Below are 21,258 nucleotides of genomic sequence, written 5' to 3'. Positions count from 1 at the left end.
CTGGTAGTCCTTATGCCTATGACTACAACATTACATTTTGTTTAGGGGAGGTCAATACTTCCCTTGATATGGGTCCCGAAATATCCCTTTATTTGGAATCTCACCATTATATACTTCTTGGACAAATGTGAAGTTAAGTCCAGGCTTTCATACAGGTAGTCTTTGGGGTCTCTGTTACAACGCTATAATTCTATTCGCCATACTTCCCACGATAATAGGCTGATGGTTCCACAAATACAGCCCAAGTTGGGTTCTATTTTAGGTGCGTCCTTACGGGTTCTCGAAGAAATTTACACCACCCGAAAATTCCACGCCTTGAAGAGAATACAAAGAAAACTAATTCCATTTAGCTCAGAGTATTTCATGGTGGTGGGTATAAAAATTTGGACCCGACCGGAACTTACTACTTTTTAACTTGCCTTATGTAAATAAAAAAACCAAAAAACTTTCAAAATTAAAAACAGCTACTAAAATAAAATCAATTTCAAACCAAAAAATCTGTATTTAATTCGCCCACTTACCCACGGCATCGTGTACGGTAGCATTTTCACTGCACGACAGGAATCTCGAATAAAAGTTGACCATAATGATGCCACCGTTCTTGGCCATCGATTGCAGCATATCATCCTGGACATTACGACTTGAATTACACAGCTCATAAGCTGATGAATGGGAAAATATTACAGGTGCCTCGGTAACTTCCAAAGCATCTCGCATTGTGCCCGTGGAGACATGTGACAAATCGACCATCATTCCCAAACGATTCATTTCACGTATGATTGTCTGAAATGAGAAAAAAAGGAACAGAGAGAGGGAAAATTGCCATTAATTACAAAGTAGCAGTAGTAGAATGATGGAGATGACAAATGTCAAATACACATGTACATACATATGTATGTATTGTATGTACATGGTGCCTGTCATTGTCACTGAAATAGGAATTTATAAACTTCTACTCGACACCTTTCACCAATCACCAAATAAGTGAGAGCCAGTGACAAAAGTATTAACATTATTGCATACTAATGATGATTACGGTTCATTTTTTTGCAAATTGTTGTTGTTGCTGTTATTGTCGTTGTCATTGTTAGAATTTATCATTGTCGAATTGTTACAATTGCATCGGAGCAGTCATCAATAATTGTCGTTAGAATGAAATTTAATGGCACATTTACTTTTAAGTATTTTTCATTATAATGATTATTGTATGTATGTGTGTGTGAATGAATGCATGTCGTTAAATCATTGGCTAATTGTGGAAAAGGAAAAACAAACGAAGTTTTTTGTTCTCTGCCACTTTTTATGTTCTTTGGTTATTTTCTATTTTAATCTGCGTCATTCATTGCAGCTCTATGGTATAGCAATGTGACAAATTACACTGTGCGACAACAAAAAAAAAATGACGTGGAAAATCGAGTAGATTATGAAAGTAGAGCTAAAAATATGAGACACGTGTATCGGCGTTTTAAAAGTTTACGTCGGAAAGTAACCAAAATAGGCGGGGCAAGTTCCGCCCATTTTTAATTTTTTCCAAATATTCGTGTTAAGATATCTTTGAATCCTTGCATTTTAGGTATATAGTGTCTTTGGCAACTTTACAGAGGAGTACAAGGGCAATATTTCAGTTAAAAATTTTAACCCTCATGCGGTTCATCGAAGGGGTCTTTTTTGTCCTTTTTTCAAAAACTCCTTAAAAATGTGATTGTATCAAATCCAAATATTCTACAAAATTGTTCGCCATAAAATTTTACTATAGGTCTCAGTATACACCAAATCTGTAACTCTTGTCTAATCGCCAGGAATCTCTAAAAATGAAAAACACGTTTTAGGGTTAAAGTAGGACTTCATCTGAGTTTATTCAAAATTGTCCCACAAAACATAATTTTAGAGAGATGATGTCAGAGACAAAAATATTCTTCGTCAAATTTCACTATGGGTCACCAAAGAAATGAAATGTCTATTTACATTTTATAGCATGAAAATAGCAGTATCAATTTTGCTGAAAAACATGAAAATATTTCCCAATTTTTTTGATGAAAAATTTTTCCTTCTTTTTTCGAGTTGGTACATGGAAGTAATATGAAACTTGGTTATAGATGAAAAGTGTCAAAGGATGAAAAATTCTACACAAAATTTCACTATGAGTTTCAAAATAAACTATATATCTATGTATACTATTTCCTTAAAAAATTAGATTACAAATTTATATATATTAGGATGAAATTATATGTTTTAATTTTGGACGGTTAATTTTACATAATTCCATACTGGATCAAAATCTTGCAAAATCCTTTACTTTTTGGGAATATTGTTAAAGAAAGAAATCTTCCAAATAAAATTTCATTATGAGTCTCTGAATAAAAGAAATCTGTAACCACAACATATAACATTCTTAGCAGCACTTGTTTTTGATATGTAGGTTTTAGGGCCATATTTTCCAATTTTCATACAGATTGTCGTTGTGATTGACAAATATAAATATCTTATTGATGGTTTTTCGTTATAAATTCATACAGAAGATGTTGTGCGTTCAATTTAAACAGCTTTAAAAACATTTGTGGTGAATATATATTTGAAAAATTTAAAAAACCCAGATCGGACCTGCCAAAATTGCGTATTTTTAATACTTTCAACTTAAATAGGATAAGCCATTGGTTACTTATATTGCATGCGAAAGAACATTAGGGGTCTACGGCTATGGTCCAGTAAAAATATAGGTGTCATATGGGCTCTCACATGCACAATTTGGTGTGGTCCAAAAATCTACAATGATGGGGCTAATTCCTACTTTGGTGGCATTTACGGAATAAACCTTAGAAATTGACATAAATGACTATATCGTAACTGGGTTCGTTATGGTCATTCATGATACAGCTATTTACATATGTCAAATGCTAGTGTTAATTCCGTAAATGCCACCAAAGTAGGAGTTAGCCCCATCATTGTAGTTTTTTGGACCACACCAAATTGTGCATGTGAGAGCCCATATGACACCTATATTTTTACTGGACCATAGCCGTAGACCCCTAATGTTCTTTCGCATGCAATATAAGTAACCAATGGCTTATCCTATTTAAGTTGAAAGTATTAAAAATACGCAATTTTGGCAGGTCCGATCTGGGTTTTTTAAATTTTTCAAATATATATTCACCACAAATGTTTTTAAAGCTGTTTAAATTGAACGCACAACATCTTCTGTATGAATTTATAACGAAAAACCATCAATAAGATATTTATATTTGTCAATCACAACGACAATCTGTATGAAAATTGGAAAATATGGCCCTAAAACCTACATATCAAAAACAAGTGCTGCTAAGAATGTTATATGTTGTGGTTACAGATTTCTTTTATTCAGAGACTCATAATGAAATTTTATTTGGAAGATTTCTTTCTTTAACAATATTCCCAAAAAGTAAAGGATTTTGCAAGATTTTGATCCAGTATGGAATTATGTAAAATTAACAGTCCAAAATTAAAACATATAATTTCATCCTAATATATATAAATTTGTAATCTAATTTTTTAAGGAAATAGTATACATAGGTATATGGTTTATTTTGAAACTCATAGTGAAATTTTGTGTAAAATTTTTCATCCTTTAACACTTTTCACCTATAACCAAGTTTCATATTACTTCCATGTACCAACTCGAAAAAAGAAGGAAAAATTTTTCATCAAAAAAATTGGGAAATATTTTCATGTTTTTTCAGCAAAATTGATACTGATATTTTCATGCTATAAAATGTAAATGGACATTTCATTTCTTTGGTGACCCATAGTGAAATTTGACGAAGAATATTTTTGTCTCTGACATCATCTTTCTAAAATTATTTTTTGTGGGACGATTGTGAATAAACTCAGATGAAGTCCTACTTTAACCCGAAAACGTGTTTTTCATTTTTAGAGATTCCTGGCGATTAGACAAGAGTTACAGATTTGGTGTATTCTGAGACCTATAGTAAAATTTTATGGCGAACAATTTTGTAGAATATTTGGATTTGATACAATCACATTTTTGAGGAGTTTTTGAAAGATTTTCGAAAAAAGGACAAAAAAGACCCCTTCGATGAACCGCATGAGGGTTAAAATTTTTAACTGAAATATTGCCCTCGTACTCCTCTGTAAAGTTGCCAAAGACACTATATACCTAAAATGCAAGGATTCAAAGATATCTTAACTCGAATATTTGGAAAAAATTAAAAATGGGCGGAACTTGCCCCGCCTATTTTGGTTACTTTCCGACGTAAACTTTTAAAACTTTTAAAAAACTTTTAAAACGCCGATACACGTGTCTCATATTTTTTGCTCTACTTTCATAATCTACTCGATTTTTCCCATCATTTTGAAAAAAATTGAATTTTGTTGCACAGTGTTATTACTAATGGATTTTCTTTTTTATTTCTTTTACAACAATTCCCACAAGAGTTGGCATCATTTTTCTGCAAGTTTTTAACACTAAAAGTCCATCATAGACATTATGTTTGGTTAATTTAGCTGAAATCTTTAAATGATTTATTAAATTTATTTATTAAATTTATATATATATATATATATATATATATATATATATATATATATATATATACCAAAATGTGACCCTACATACTTACTTTAATAGGTGACCCTCTACCGAACATTTGTACTAAAAGCCGAACTAAGAATCGATTTCCACTCCTATAAGTTGTTTATCTTTCCCAGTTTTGAATATAATGTTATTTGACGTCGTTTTCACTTGTTTATTCCATCGGAGCCTTAGTCTTCACGTCGTATGATTACCGCCATGCGGCCCGTATATAGTATACGCCTTTTTAGCTCATTGCCATGCATGGCCTAGCCTATGTAAACTTTGTAACTCGATAAGTTTAACTATTCCGATGATGATGTATAACCGGTACAGTTCGGGGTTTATACAAGGTCGATATTCAGGTCATCGCAGATGGATCCATAAGTACTTTGAGGGATTTTTCCTCTCAAACACACCAAGTACTACCTTATCAGCTTGCGTAAGTACCCATATTTCGGAACCATGCATTAACATGGCTGGTATCAGTGTTTTGTAAAGTTGTGATTTTGTTCGAAGAGATAATGTGGAGGGTATATGTAGTTAAATTTGTCATTCCGTTTGTAACACATCGAAATATTCATTGGAGATCCTATAAAGTATGCATGTATATTCTTGATCAGGGTAAAATTCTAAGTCGATATAACCATGTCCGTCTGTCTGTCCGTCCGTCTGTTGAAATCAAGATGAAGCTCGCAATTTTTAAGATAGAGCTTTGTAATTTGCTATACTCCTAGGATGTTTGATATTGCAAACGGGCTATATCGGTCCGCGTTCTAATATAGCCCTCATAGAACGGTACCACCCGATGTTTGGTATTTTGAAGGTTTTAGCTTCATTATCACACCGAAATGGCTGAAATTTGGTACTTAGTCTTCGTTGTGGGTATAAAACTTTCCCCCAGAATTTTGTAGGTTTGGGTCCACGCCTTCATATAGCCCCCATAGAACGGTACGTTCTAAGTATTTTAAGGGTTATGACCACAACAATCCACTTAAATGACTGAAATTTGGTATTTAGTCTTCTTCATAAACGAAAGGAAACTAATTGTTCCATTTCACTCCAATACAACTCGTGATGGGGGGTATGACAAATTCGGCCCGGCCGAACTTAACGCCGTTCTTACGTGTTTTAAATTATTTACTTAGTTCAAACCACCATTTGTTGGCCAATACTTCTCTTCTTTGTATTTTACAACTGATTTTATACAGCCGAGCTGTTCAAAACCGGAGGCGACACTCGTACCCGACGACTGGAACGTGAGCATCCTATGTCCAGTCCACAGGAAGGGAGATAAGACTGCGTGCTGTAACTATAGGGGCATAAGTCAGCTCCCTATTGCATGTAATGTAGTACCTGCCATATTTTGTGAGAGACTAAAGCCTATGGTTAATGAAATTATTGGACCCAATCAGTGCGGCTTTAGACCGGGCAAATTCACCATTGACCATATATTTACCTTGAGACAAATGCTGGAAAAGACCCAAGAAATGCAGATCGACACCTTCCATCTTTTCGTCGATTATAAAGGAGCCTTCGACAGCCCTATATGTTCAAAGGTGTTCCAAGCTATGTCTGATTTTGGTATTCCTGCAAATCTCATTCGGCTTTGTAGAATGACATTAACTGATACTCGGTTCTCGGTTAAAATAGGAAAGAACCTCTCCGAAGAGCTTATTACCAAAAGAGGTTTTAGACAAGGAGACGGCCTGTCGTGTGATCTTTTCAACATCCTGCTGGAGAAGGTCAAAAGAAGTGTTACAATATACACGAACAGCCAAATGTTACTTGCTTATGCCGACGACATTGACATCATGGGTCGAGCGGTAAAGGAAGTAACTGACACCTTTGCAAAAGTCGAAAGGGAATCTGCTAAAGTGGGTCTGGCGGTAACCGAAGAGAAGGCCAAGTTGATGGTGTGCATCCATAGAGATCGGGCCAACTGTTGACGTTGGTTCCTATAATTTTGAGGTAGTAAAGAACTTCGGCTCCCCCGTAAACACAACCAAAAACATCAATTGTAAAATACGAAAAAGAATAGTGTTGGCCAACAGATGCTACTTCGGTCTGAGTAAGCAGTTTAGGAATAAAGCCACATCTCGTCAAACAAAAACAACGCTTTACTACCCGTGCTGATGTATGGTTCCGAAGCCTGGGTACTTGCGCAAGCAGACAAGGCAGTGCTTGGTGTGTTTGAGAGGAAAATTCTTCGAAAGATCTATAGACCAATCTGCGTTGACGGTGAATATCGACGTCGTATGAACCACGAGCTGTGTCTGCTATACAACGACATCAGTATAGATAAACGTATCGAGATGCAACGATTGCGTTGGCTAGGCCATATCATAAGAATGAGCGATGATGAACCCGCTAAAAAGGCGAATAAATGCGTGCCACATGGCGGTGCACGCAGAATTGGCAGGCCTAAGCTTAAATGGAGCAAACAAGTGGATGAAGAGATGAAAAGGCGCGGTATTCCAGAAAGCGAAGCAGTAAACAGAGAGAATTGGAGATCTTTTCTTAGTTCGGCTTATAGAACAAATGTTCTGTAATTGGCCAGCTAAGTAAGTAAGTAAGTAAGTGTATTTTTTCGCATTTTTGGTGGTGCAGTGAAGGATGAGGTTTTAAAGAACCTCAAAATTGTACATTCCAATTTCCACAGTTGGTCTGAGTTGCTTCTGCCAGATTTTCCTTAGCTCGGCCGGTTTATTTCTCCCTTTACCTAATCCTGGTAATATACATTTATTATCATCATGTGCGATTGGATCGGTGACATCTTCGTCGTCTTCATTAGCATTGCATACCAAAAGGCTAATGTCAGTCCCAAAAAAAAAAATTTCAAAATATTTCCCATATTAGCGTTCCCATTTAGCGTTTGTCTGGGATCATTTGAAAATAAAAAAAAAACAAATACGAATGGTGTTAAGTTCGGTCAGGCCAAACTTTTTATACCCTCCACCACGAACTGTATTGAAGTGAATAAAAACAATTAGTTTCCTTTCGTTTATGAAAGTAATAAGATCTTCCTTTTATTGCAGGAGTACTATATCCCAACTGATAATACTCCCTTCAAAAGAGCTCATCGTAGTTCATTCCAAAACATGGTCCAACATTTACAATTTTCGGAATTGAGCCTTTGAGCTCCTGGCAACACACAATATTAAATTACAGCAATCTCGGTTCGTAAATTTGACAAAAAAAAAAAAAATTCGAAATATATAAAATGTTGCAATACTGGCTTAAACCTGGGTGCTATACCCAAACGTGGATATATATGGACAGTTTGTTTGCGAGTAAGTTTTCTATCTTCTGGGAACACAAAATAGAATAAAATCTTAAAAAAAAACCTTAAATGGTGGCTACGCTTATATGGGGGCTATACAAAAATGTGAACCTATACTGCCTGATTTTTTGCAAGGAATGTTTGGTACCTGTATAAATGTCTTGTACCTTTAGCGAAGACTAAATACCACATTTAAGTTTTTCCGTTTGAATAATGAGGCTAAAACTTTCAAAACACCGAAAATCGGAGGGTACCGTTTTATGGGGGCTATATGAAGACGTGCGCCAATACCGACGAATTTCTGGTGGAAGGTTTTGTGCCCCGAATGAAGACCAAATACTAAATTTAAACCATTTCGGTGTGATATTGGAGCCAAAACCTTCAAAATACCGAAAATCGGAAGGTACTACTGGGCGTAGACCTATACTGACTAATTGCAAGGGGAAAGTTTTATACCCTTAATGAAGACTGGCATTTTGGTGGGTTATTGAGGACACAACCTTCATATACCGAAAATCGGGAGGTACTATGGGGGATTTTTGAAGGCGTGGACATATACCGACAACTTTCAAGTGGAAATTTGTATACCCTCAATGAAGACCAAATACCAAATTTCTGTCATTTTGGTGGGATATTGTCCACATATACCCACAAATTTCAAGTGGAAAGTTTTATACCATCAATGAAGACCAAATACCAAATTTCAGCCGTTTCGGTGGGATATTGTAGCCACAATCTTCAAATTACATACCTAAAATCGGGAGGTACCTTTCTATGGGAGCTAGATGAAAACGTTAACCTATACCGACAAATTTCAGGTGGAACGTTTTACACCCCCAACGAAAACTAAATACCAAATTTCAGCTATTTCGGTGTTAATGAAGCTAAAACCTTCAAAATACTGTAAATCGGAGGTTACCGTTCTATGGATGCTATATGAAGACGTTGGCCTATACCGACAAATTTGTGGTGGAATGTTTATGACCCCAATGAAGACTAAATACTAAATTTAAACCATTTCGGTGCGATATTGGAGCCAAAATCTTCAAAATACCGAAAATCGGGAGGTACTGCTCTATGGGAGATATATGAAGGCGTGGACCTGTACCGACAAATTTAAAGTGGAAAGTTTTATACCCTCAATGAAGACCAAATACGAAATTTGTGGCATTTTGGTGGGATATTGAGGACACGACCTTCAAAATACCGAAAATCGGGAGGTTCTGCTCTATGGGGGATATATGAAGGTGTGGACATATACCGACAAATTTAAAGTGGAAAGTTTTATACCCTCAATGAAGACCAAATACCAAATTTCTGGCATTTCGGTGGGATATTGAGGCCACAACCTTTAAAATACAGACGATCGAGAGGTACTGTTCTATGGAGGCGTGGACCTATACCGACGAATTTCAGTTGGAAAGTTGTATACCCCACAACTACAAGCAAAATACCGAAAATCGGGAGGTACTGTTTAATGGGGCCTAGATGAAAACCTAAACCTATACCGTTCTGTGGGAGCTATATCAAAACGTGGACCAATATAGTAATAGAAATAGAGTAATAGAAACTTCTATACCAAATTACAAAACTCTGTCTTGAAAATTGCGAGCTGTATCTTGATTTCAACAGACGGACGGACAGACGGACATAGTTATTTTGCTAATGCAACATAATACATCATATACATACATATCGTCACCATAAATGCCCGAAGACGAAACCAACATGAAAATCGAAATTCCTTTTTTGATGGAATCTGATACATAAAGCTAAAATACCTGCTCTGGAAAAAATTTAAGCTTCTACGATCAAAAATAACGATCCTATTCAAGAAATGACATTTCGGAACATTTCAAATGCCGTTGTAATGACGGATCCCAAAACCAAGCGTTTTCGCGGTTTTAGATTCATTACTTACTCCCATTCGTACATGATTGATAATACTCCAAATACTCGCCCTCATAACAATCATACTCTATAAAACAGTTTTTCATTTTATAACGTTTTTTGCTTTTCCTGTAAAGTTTTGGTTTTGTGGGTTACGTCTTCGGGCGTTTATGGTGACGATATGTATTATGTACATTATATATGTATATACTCTATTGTTATTATTATGAGAAACAATACAAAGAAAGCACTTGTTTGTTGAATATTATTGCGAAAGAATTGGTCTTTGTTTGGCATTTTTCACATTACGTGATTGATTTTATTCCAATTAAATTTAAATCATTAGTACGTATTATATAACAGTAAATATTTTGTTTTGTAATAATGTAGTTTCAATTATTTTACGTGTGTTTCTGTTGATGATTTAGCTTTTGTGCCTTAGGCATTTTGAGTCATTGACTTGTAAATATGATATTAAAGTTATATGTACATCTCTTAGACGTCGAGTCATTATAGAGTTTTTTTTTTATTTGTTCAAATATCATTACTTAATCTCATGGTCTGTAGTTGTTTGAATAAAAATTCATTATGCTTTATGATGAGATTCTAAAAATTTATGTAGGTTTCTCTGCTCAGATTGTGTCAATTAGAAATATATGCACTTTAACAACTTATCGTTTTTATAATCCAAATATGCCAATCCATTAGTCAGCGCCAGTTCAATCAAAACTGTTATCATTTCATTATTTGTTCCATTTATTGGTTTCCCCATCCCTGGTAACAAATCAAACAATTTTCAATTTACATTAGAGAAAAAAATCAGCAGCATCACCATCACAAAAAAAGACTACAAATTCACCTGTATAAACATGGCTAAAGTTATATGTAAACATTTACATCGAAAGGGAATTCCAATGAAATCAAGGATTCCCGGCTGTAATATTGCTATCATCAACCACCATCCACATCAGTTGCATTTTCGTAGAAGAAACCTTATGATGTGGGGGAAACGAAAAAATCGAAAACATATACATATTTGTTGTTGATGTTACGTTACTCTCAATGAGAATTTACATGGAAATTATGTTGAACTTTGCGGGCAACCTGTATTTATTTATTTTTTTTTTTTTTGACTTACACACATCCGCCCTGCCACCAACAACATGTAACTTGCCAACTGCAAAAGATACAAATTGAAAAAAATACCCGGGTTTTTATTTGCATATTCAATTATACGTACACACTTTTTTGCAAACAAATACATATTCATGTATGCAGTTATGTGTCTACATATATCCGCTATTCCCCGAAATCAAACGCAATAACTACCGCATAGAGTTTCTTCAAATAATCCAACATCCTCAGACATTGATAACTACATGACAGGCCAGGTCAGGGATATTCAGTGGTACAAACTGCACCACCCAACATTCGCAAAGTTCAGTTAGAGAGCTACACAAAACTCATTTAAAAGTTTAAATTGAAATAAAATACAGGAGCAATGAATGCGCTATGCAAACATTCCGCAACTGTCTGGTCGCAACACTACACAAAGTTCATATAAAAATGTTGAATGGAAATTGTGATTGAAATGTTGCAACTTTTAATATATTTTTTATAGGTATGCGTGTGTGTAAATGTGTACTATTTTATTAACTTTATCGCTGTGAGCAGTTGGCAATTTAAGTTGAAAAAGATCTTCTCTTAATTAGGGTCGAAACTACCACAACAATATTTATTAAAACATTTACTATTTACCAACAAATATTTGTAACGCAATTTTATATGAAACATTGGCTCGTCCTATTTTATGGAATTAATATTAATAAAATATTTCGTCACATGAAATGCCCAAAGACGTAACCCTCAACGTAACTCTTTGAGGGTTACGTCTTTGGGCATTTCAGGTGACGATTTGTAGTTTTAAAACATACCCACTGACGCACACGATGAAACATTATCCACTATGATGTACAATGGTCCGAACTCTCAAAATTGCTAAAACACCCAGGAAAAGCTTTCAACGTCAGCTACCATAGCGGATCCTGGCAACTATACAAGAATAAGCGTATGGAGAACAAAAAGCTATAGCCAAACCAACAATTCTGGATTGAATTCTGTGAATTTTTAGGCAGGGCGCTCGACAGAGAGAGCTGAACACGAATTGTTAGAACTATTGAGATGGCCTTAGATCACAAATAATACAACTTAGCAACCTTCGTGGATAGGTTGCTAAGTTCCTTCAACAACAAAACAACGTTAGTATCTCATCAATAGTATAAGCTCTAGATATCTTCGGCGTGGAACCAACCAATAGCTGGATAACCACCATGCTGTAGAGTAGAGTTGCGCAATTGAACGACCTAGTTCACCGTCCTAGTTCAAAAACGAATGAATAACAAACTAACGTGAGATATTAAGTATACGCATTTTGTTCAAAGAAACGACCGGTGTGCATTGAATTAGATGGTGAACTAGGTAGTTCAATATAGTTCACTTTGCACAACTCTACTGTAGAGTAGGGTCATTAAGGTCACTCTGGGAACTTCATGCTGTCAGAGCACTTAAATCGTGGAAATCCACAGGTTGGAGATGATTAATTCCACATTGCTTTTGCGGCTTAATTCTAGTTTAGTAAAAACTCTCCAATTTTTCTGAAATTTTTTCCAGAGGTAGATATTGTTGCGCTGATCACGAAAATGTATAATTTTCTTGGGAGACGGACCCGGTGAGACCCGGCTCTACTGAACCGATTGCTACAAAATGGGTATCATTGGAAAGGTTATGGAAATACCTATCTAAGAAATGGTCATATGATGGGGTTAGTTTCAGGTGGTCAGGTGATATAACCCGACCCGGATTTTTCCATAAAACCCTCAAAAAGTCGAAAATGGGCCCATTATGGGGTCCCATTTAATGTAAACCAGATTGTAGCTCACACTTTAACCTTTCCAAAATGGTGCTATATGTTGTCTAACCCGGGTTTTGTACCCGGACTTTCGGGTCCAAAAACCGGGTAACCGGACCCGTCCCCCAAGATAATTATACATTCCCATGATCAGCGCAACAATACCTACCTCTGGAAAAGAAATCGGAGAGTTTTTACTAAACTAGAGTTGTTCCGCTTTTGCTCTTCGTTGCACTAAAGGTAATTTGCCCAGTCGAGTTTGCAACTTTTTATAATAATAATTATACCCTCAGCATTTATGCTAACGAGGGTATATACACTTTCATACGGGCAAAATGTGCCTCATCGAAATAATGGTTTTAGACCCCAAGTATGTTTGGACGAAATGTGTTTCAGACAATTTGGAGTTGATTTAGCCATGTCCGTCCGTCTGTCTGTCTGTCCGTCTATCTGGCTGGTGCGCACGATAACTCTCGAACGGAGCAACCGATTCGGTTCAAAATGTGGCTTTCGTAATATTTTGCCCAAACTTAGTTTAAGTTCGAAGATGGGTTATATCGGTCCACTCCTTCCGGTACCTCTCCCACAAAAGTTCGAAATTGTTCGGAAAATTTGTGCGCACGATAACTCTTGAAGGAAGTAACCGATTTGATCCGTACTTTACACATCGTGAAACTTCTACCAGACTTAAATGAGGTTCCAATATGGACTCAATCGGTCCACTCCTTCGGGTACTTCCCACACAAAATTTCGGAAAAGTTCAGTTTAGGGCCTACTCTCGAATCGCTTTGATTTTTGTTGTAACAACTTGTATTCACTGTCCCCTATACGACGGTACATGTTTCATCAGGGGCAAGTCCATACTTCCAGAGAAAATCGGTCCACTCCTTCTGGTACCTCCCTCACAAAAGTTCTAAGCTTTTCGCTAAAATGGTGTGCACGGTAACTCTAGAAGGTAGTAACCGAGTTGGTCCATACTGTGCACATTGTAATATTTCTACGAGACATAGATTGGGTTCGAATATGGACTATATGTCAACTCCTTCGGGTACCTCCCACACAAAATTTCCGAAAAGTGCAGTTTAAGAGCTGCTCTCGAATCCCTTTGATTTCTGTTGTAGCAATTTGTATTCGTTGTCCCCATTACGACGGAACAAGTTTTTTCAGAGGCAAGTCTATATTTCCTGAGAAAATGACCCGTAAGCTGTAAAACCCCTACGACATCAGTAGCTGGAGCGGACGGTAAGTTTCGAACGGATCAGCCTATTCGGTCCAAAGTTTGGCCTTCGTAATATTTTGTCCAAACTTTAAGTTCATTTAAGTTCAAAGGTGAGCCATATCGGTCCACTCCTTCGGGTACCTCCCCTACGAAAGTTAAATGAAAGTTAAAATAAAATGGTACGCACTATATCTCTAAAACGGGCATGCCGATTTGGTCCAAGGGGAACCAAAGATCTCCTAATATTTTATCCAAATATAGTTTAAGTTCCAAAATGGTCCATATCGATCTTCTCTTTAGGGTACCTTCACACAGGCTGAGGGTACTCGTATATCTCTGTCGGCAAAGCCGACTGATACTTTTTTACTTGTTTAAAACAGAAAGTACACACTGCCACCATTCCACTGAATATCAAATATACAGTGGCGGCCATATTATTAAGAACGGCAACGTATTAACAAGTATTTGACTTGCTACGTTCTAAATATTTGAATATTTATATGGAATAAAATTTGTAAATAAAGTACACGGTAAGCACTTTAAAATAAAGCCAAAACATGTTTTAATTCCCCCTCGTTTATACGAAAGAAACCACGATTTATTAAAATAGTTATAAATCGACCTGGCCACATAATTAAGAACGATATAAGTAAAGGTTACTTAAAGGTAATTTTCATACACAATATGTGAATATATCGTTATGTATTTTAGAAATCGGTTACTTTGATTCATTTTTGGTATCAAATGTCCTTCAATGGTACATATTATTGTGTCTAAGTTTGCTAATTAGGGAATACATAAAGTTTTCAAAAATTTGCCCATAATTTGACGAATTTATTTTATTTTTGGGATCTAAAGCCACAGATTTGGCTTCATCTCATCCCCTCGATGACGCTCTAAACGATACCCTGTGATTGTCGTTCCATAGTCGGCGCTTATTTACCCTTAAATTGGTTTTTACCCCACTTCATTGAGTCCTTTACGAGGGAATTGTCTGGAAAATAATTTCAAATGAGCCATTTCCACCTTATAAATCGCTAGGATTGTTGTCTGCAGGTAGTAGACAGGAAATAAAAAAATAATTTCGTTTTGTACCAAAAATTGGCCTAACGGTACACCGAACAAAAATGAAAGGTTTAACATTTTGAAAGCCTTCATTGCACAACGTCTTTGTGGGTGTGGTAGGCATAATTATGTAAGAATTTTTAATCAACGAATCTCATATTAATATCAAAACCAGTCAAATCAATCATTTTTATGGATAAAAATAACATTTTTATATAAACTAATGTCTGATGTACAGACACAAAATTATTGTGGAATTCGAGCATTCAAAACATTATTTTAATAAATGTTATATTCGGTGTGGAATTCTTCCAATTTTTTTATAGACGTTATATTATTGTTTCATTTACTGCCTACTACCTGCAGACAAAAATCCTTCCGCTTTATGAAGTGGAAATTGCTCTTACGAAACTATTTCGCAGACAATTTCCTCGTAAAGGACTCCAAGAGGTGGGGTAAAAACCAATTTAAGGGTAAATAAGCGCCGATTATGGAACGACAATCACAGAGCGTCATCGGTGGAATGAGAGGAAGCCAAAACTGTCGGTTTAGATCCCAAAAATAAAATAAATTCGGCAAATTATGGGCGAATTTTGGAAAACGTTAGGTATGCCCTAATTATCAAACTTAGACTCAATACTATGTACCATTGAAGGACATTTGATACCAGAAATGGATCAAAGTAACCGATTTCTAAAATACATAACGATATATTCACATATTTTGCATGAAAATTACCTTTAGGTAACCTTTACTTATATCGTTCTTAATTATGTGGCCAGGTCGATTTATAACTATTTTAATAAATCGTGGTTTCTTTCGTATAAACGAGGGGGAATTAAAACATGTTTTGGCTTTATTTGAAAGTGCTTACCGTGTACTTTATTTACAAATTTTGTTCCATATAAATATTCAAATATTTGGAATGTAGCGAGGCAAATATTATTCAATACGATGTCGTTCTTAATTATATGGCCGCCACTGTAAGTATTTGATTATTACTAAACTCTTACAAATTGCGTTTAAATTCTGCTCTGAGTTTTAATATTTTTTATTTAGTTTTCGAAATTTTGATATTAACTTCGAATTATACCGCGAGTTTTGAATATTTTTGAAAACAAATTGCAAATCCATATAATATGGCATGTTCTTTCTACGAATCAAATTAGAAAACTCGCGTAATTAAAAGTGAAAAATGCACTTTTTGCCTAGAAACCTCTCCAAATTACCTATAGTGAACAGTAAGATTCATAAAATTTTCCCCTGTGGGAAACATCTGGTGACTGACTTCCTTACATAGCTCTGTCTAACTCTCTCTTGAAGAAATTCATGCATACATATTTTTGTAGTTTTCATCATATAAACAAAAAAACTGATTATACGAAGTATATCAAATAACGAACATCAAAAACTTTCAAAAAAAAAAAAAAAAAAAAAAACAAAAAACAACATTAATTGGCTGAAATCCTTAACAAAGAAATTAAAAACTTTGATTTTTTATTTTCTTCTTGTTTGATGGTGATTATAACGAGAAAGTTACTCACGTAAATATTCTCATTAAAAGTTTCCCAATGCATTGATAAGTAGACCGAAAGTAAACTTATGTGATGGTAAATAATCTTCCATGATATGGAAGGCATACTCAGGTTTTTGTTAGATATGTCATCGAAGACCACATAATGTACGTTCATTACAACATTATGCCATAATACATATTTACATACGTCCAATTGGAAATTCTTGAGATATATTTTCTAATGGAAATTTTATATTGTGAAGCCAATTTTTGGCTAGTTAAGCTTCCCTTACGTGTACCTTGATGCTGTTGGTTGCAATGGCCAGTAAAGGGTTTACATGATTCGATATGACTGGTCTTATTTTCCACTCTGTAAAAATATACTTTGAATTTTAAACACACAAATAATACGTTGCCATTAATATTTAAACATTTTAATTAATTTGGTAAAAGACTTAATAACCCTTCAAAGGTAAACACACTCACACACATACAGCACCATGCATATACTTAACTCGCCTGTCAAATGGTCTTAATGCGTAAAATCTACAAAACAGTTTCCATGCTTTCGACTAACCTCATGCCACAAAACAAAACTTGTAAAACACGCACACACCCACACATAATTTAAATGGAAAGGTGCATATAGCCGGAACCCTTTTATCATATGTAAATGATGAAAGATACGTTCGGTTGCCAAAGTTTTCTCAACATTTTCCCAACTTTTTATGAATAAAATATGAAGATTATTATTTAAATGTTTGGGAAAAAACATGTAAACGTTACTTTCCTCTTAATTCCAATTAGTATTTTGTGGTTAAAATGGAAAAAACATCCTTTGCTAAATAATGGTAAACTTTGAAGGTAAGTTTTAATACCAATTTCTTGGAAAATGTTTATACAATAGCTTAGCAGTATGCTACGGATAGATAATATGTTATCAAGTTTTGAGAACTTTGGGTAATGTGATTATATGTATATTATTTTTTTGTTGGCGATTCCTGGGATTTAAAGGACATTCGTTTTCATAGGGAAATTTTAGTTTACATAAGCAATAGGTTATAATTAATTATTGAAGAAGTAGGTAAAAAACAAGTAAGAATAGCGTTAAGTTCGCCCAGGTTGAACTTTTCATACCCTCCCTCAAATATTGCGGTAAGACAACGTGGCTAAAACCTTCAAAAGATCGAAAATTGGGAGATACCGAAACAAAAACCGAAAGGATGCCTGCAAAGGTGAATCCTACAGACCGATTTGGCTTGTGTCGCCCGACTTTTATATTGCACTTCGTTCACTTATTAACAAAAAGTTTATTTGTTTTTAATTTACTTTTAAAAACCGTTTATTTGAATATAGATCGGGAGTTAAACACTGACTGACTTAAATCGAATTTTACATTGATATTTATAATATTCTTCTTAGCTGTTGTGTAAGCATTTTTATTATTTAGTTTATTCTGATTGGCTAATAACCCTAATTTTTAGTAAACCATCATTTATTGCAAAATTAGCAATTTATAAAAAATGAGTTTTTGATTGGCTAATATGCCCTAAATTTAGTAGACTATCATTTAATGCAGAATTGGCAATTTATTATAAGAATGCATTTTGATTGGCTGTAATGCCATAAATGTTAATATACTGATAAAAATGCAATGTTAGCAAAATTAATATTGAAAGTTAATTAACAAAAGTGATTGACCTTATAAAAATGCTTATGCAACAACTTTACAAAAGTTGGAGTTTATTTGTTTATTTCTTTTAAAAAAATATCTATGGGGTCATTATACATAACTCCCGTAGGTAAAACCATTGAGGCTTTTTCCACCCTAGCGTTAGAAATAGCTATCCGGTTGCCGATCATCAGTATGGGTTCCGTAAGTAGCACTTCACAACAACTGAGGAAACTCGAAAGGAATCAACGAGAGCCAAAGTGAAGTTCGCGAATTAAATCCGAGTTCATCCTGTACCAGACGAAGAACAATCAGGTGAGTTAGAGTAGTGATACTGAAATCCTTCGTGTAACACTTCCCAGACTTCTTTAAGTGTTCGCAACTCTTGGGTCGTCTCCTTCGCGTACTCTTGCCCAGATTCCTTGAAGTGTTCGCAACTCGTGGAACCCCTTCGCGTAATCCTTCCCAGACTCCTCGAAGTGTTCGGAACTCTTGGGTCGTCTCCTTCGCGTACTCTTGTCCAGATTCCTTGAAGTGATCGCAACTCTTGGACCCCCTTCGTGTAATCATTCCCAGACTCTTTGAAGTGTTCGCAACTCTTGGGTCTTCTGCTTCGCGTACTTCTGCCCAGATTCCTTGAAGTGCTTGCAGCTCTTGGAACCTTCTCGCGTATTCTTGTCCCAGACTCCTTGAAGTGTTCGCAACTCTTGGGTCTTCTCCTTCGCGTACTCTCTTGCCCAGATTCCTTGAAGTGTCCGCAACTCTTGGAACCCTCTCGCGTATTCTTGTCCCAAACTCCTTGAAGTGTTCGCAACTCTTGGGTCTTCTCCTTTGCGTATTTTTGTCCCAGACTCCTAGAAGTGTTCGCAACTCTTGTTAACCATCTCAGACCCCCCGAAGGGTCCGAAACTCTTGGGTCGAAGAAGTGGCAAAAAACAAGAAAGGCGTTCGCCCAGGTAGAACTTTTCATACCCTCCCTCAAAATACCGAGAATAATACAAAATGTTAGATATTGCGGTAAGATAACGTGGCTAAAACCTTTAAAAGATCGAAAATTGGGAGATACCGAAACAAAAACCTACAGACCGATTTGGCTTCTGTCGCCCGTAGGTAAAACCATTGAGGCTTTTCCACCCTAGCGTTAAAAATAGCTATCCGGTTGCCGATCATCAGTATGGGTTCCGTAAGCAGCACATCACAACAACTGAGGAAAATCGAAAGGAATCAACGAGTGCCAAAGTGAAGTTCGCGAATTAAATCCGAGTTCATCCTGTACCAGACAAAGAACAATCAGGTGAGTTAGAGTAGTGATACTGAAATCCTTCGTGTAACACTTCCCAGACTCCTTAAAGTGTTCGCAACTCTTGGGTCGCCTCTTTCGCGTACTCTTGCCCAGATACCTTGAAGTGTTCGCAACTCTTGGAACCCCTTCGCGTAATCCTTCCCAGACTCCTCGAAGTGTTCGGAACTCTTGGGTCGTTTCCTTCGCGTAGTCTTGTCCAGATTCCTTGAAGTGTTCGCAACTCTTGGACCCCCTTCGCGAAATCCTTCCCAGACTCCTTGAAGTGTTCGCAACTCTTGGGTCTTCTCCTTCGCGTACTTCTGCCCAGATTACTTGTCCCAAACTTCTAGAAGTGTTCGCAATTCTTGTTAACCATCTCAGACCCCCCGAAGGGTCCGAAACTCTTGGGTCGACAAGTTAGCCAATCTGTTCGGAGAACTTATCCAGGTCTCCCGCGAAGCCTACAGAGAACTTATCCAGGACCAGGACGGTGAAGGTGCCCTTATCCAGGTCACCCACTAGGCCAATATAAACAGAGAACTTATCCAGGTCTTACACGCAGCCCATATCCGGAGAAGACTGGACCGGCAGCGACGAGCTGTTAGGTGAACTTAGCCAGATCACCCCGAACGAGCGACCGGAACTCGGCCTTTTGGTATAATACTGAACAATTTATACGTGTGTGCCTCATAAAGAATTAAAAACCAACAAAAACCCCGTGTTATCACTCTCGCGATCTTTCCACTTACAAATTTCTGTGGCAGACTTTGGACCCCCGCGAGCTATCCAAGCAACCGGAGCAGAATTCCGACTCCGAAATTATAGGGGTCACATTCGACAGCATGTTCATGTCGTCCGACAAACTGAGCTGTATTAACAAGTTCCTCAAGTCCCTAGCTGACAGAACTTAGGGTGCAGATAAAGAAATCTTGTAGACTACATATAACTCGATAGATAAGTCGGTCTGTGGTAAGCTATGCTGCACCAGTTTGGTCCGCCAATATAAGTGCAACGCGATGAAAAAATCTTCAAACCTGTAAGAACGACGCCCTGAGAACTGCATCAGGGTGCCTCCTCATGTCTTCAGTGGATCATCTACATGAGATGACAAAGATTATTCCAGTACAGCAACACATTGGCATGCTTTCGTTACAGTACTTGATCGGGTGTTACCGTGAGAGCCATTCTAATCACCATATAGAGGATAGGACCTTCACCCAGACATGTTATTAGTGAACTTCATGATCTAGTGAACTTCTTAATTCCTATAGGGCAAGGATCGATGGCACCGTGCAAAACATCTGGCCAGCATGCGGCACAGGCCGTACGACACACTGCACATTTTCAACTGCCCTGCCAAGTCTTCTCAACTAACTCCAGTAGATTTGTGGTTACATCCCTTCGAAGCAGCTACATTCCAAAAACTGAAGATATACTCAGAGCCAGATTAGCAGAAACAAGTAAAAAAGTATCAGTCGGCTTTGCCGACAGAGATATACCCTCAGCCTGTATATATTGAAACAATTTTTTCCCAAAATGCGTTTGAATTTAGGGGTGTTAAAATTTTTGGGCTTTTGAACCGACAAAAATGTTGATTAGGATTAAAGATCAAAAGTTTTGCGGATGAGATACTAAAAGGAATGGATCGACATTGACCGTTATGGAAGTGGATCTCCAGCCACAACATATGGTGCCATAGGGGGTTTTTACACTCTTCGGGCTGTTTGCTAAGAAGTATGAACTTGCCCCTAAAAAAACTTTTACCATCGTAATTGAGGCAGCGAATGCAAGTTGCTTCAAAAAAATTAAAGTGATTTGATATCAGGTCTTAAAGTGAACTTATCCGAAATTTTGTGTGG

At 36.5% G+C, this 21,258-nt stretch overlaps 1 protein-coding gene across 2 annotated transcripts in view; it reads right to left on the bottom strand.

Moving 5' to 3' along the window:
* LOC141394564 (uncharacterized) overlaps nucleotides 1-21,258 on the bottom strand; it is a 523,342-nt gene that overhangs the window by 55,719 nt on the left and 446,365 nt on the right. For both annotated transcript variants that reach the window (XM_073969172.1, XM_073969173.1), the window contains exon 8: nucleotides 522-783. In XM_073969172.1, the coding sequence (XP_073825273.1) occupies nucleotides 522-783 (262 nt within the window). The remainder of the gene's footprint in view (nucleotides 1-521; nucleotides 784-21,258) is intronic.

Source organism: Musca autumnalis, unplaced genomic scaffold (assembly GCF_047663935.1).
Source record: "Musca autumnalis isolate F117 unplaced genomic scaffold, ASM4766393v1 scaffold_2, whole genome shotgun sequence".
In the NCBI taxonomy this organism is placed as follows: domain Eukaryota; kingdom Metazoa; phylum Arthropoda; class Insecta; order Diptera; family Muscidae; genus Musca; species Musca autumnalis.
This window is presented reverse-complemented; position numbering and strand designations above follow the sequence as displayed.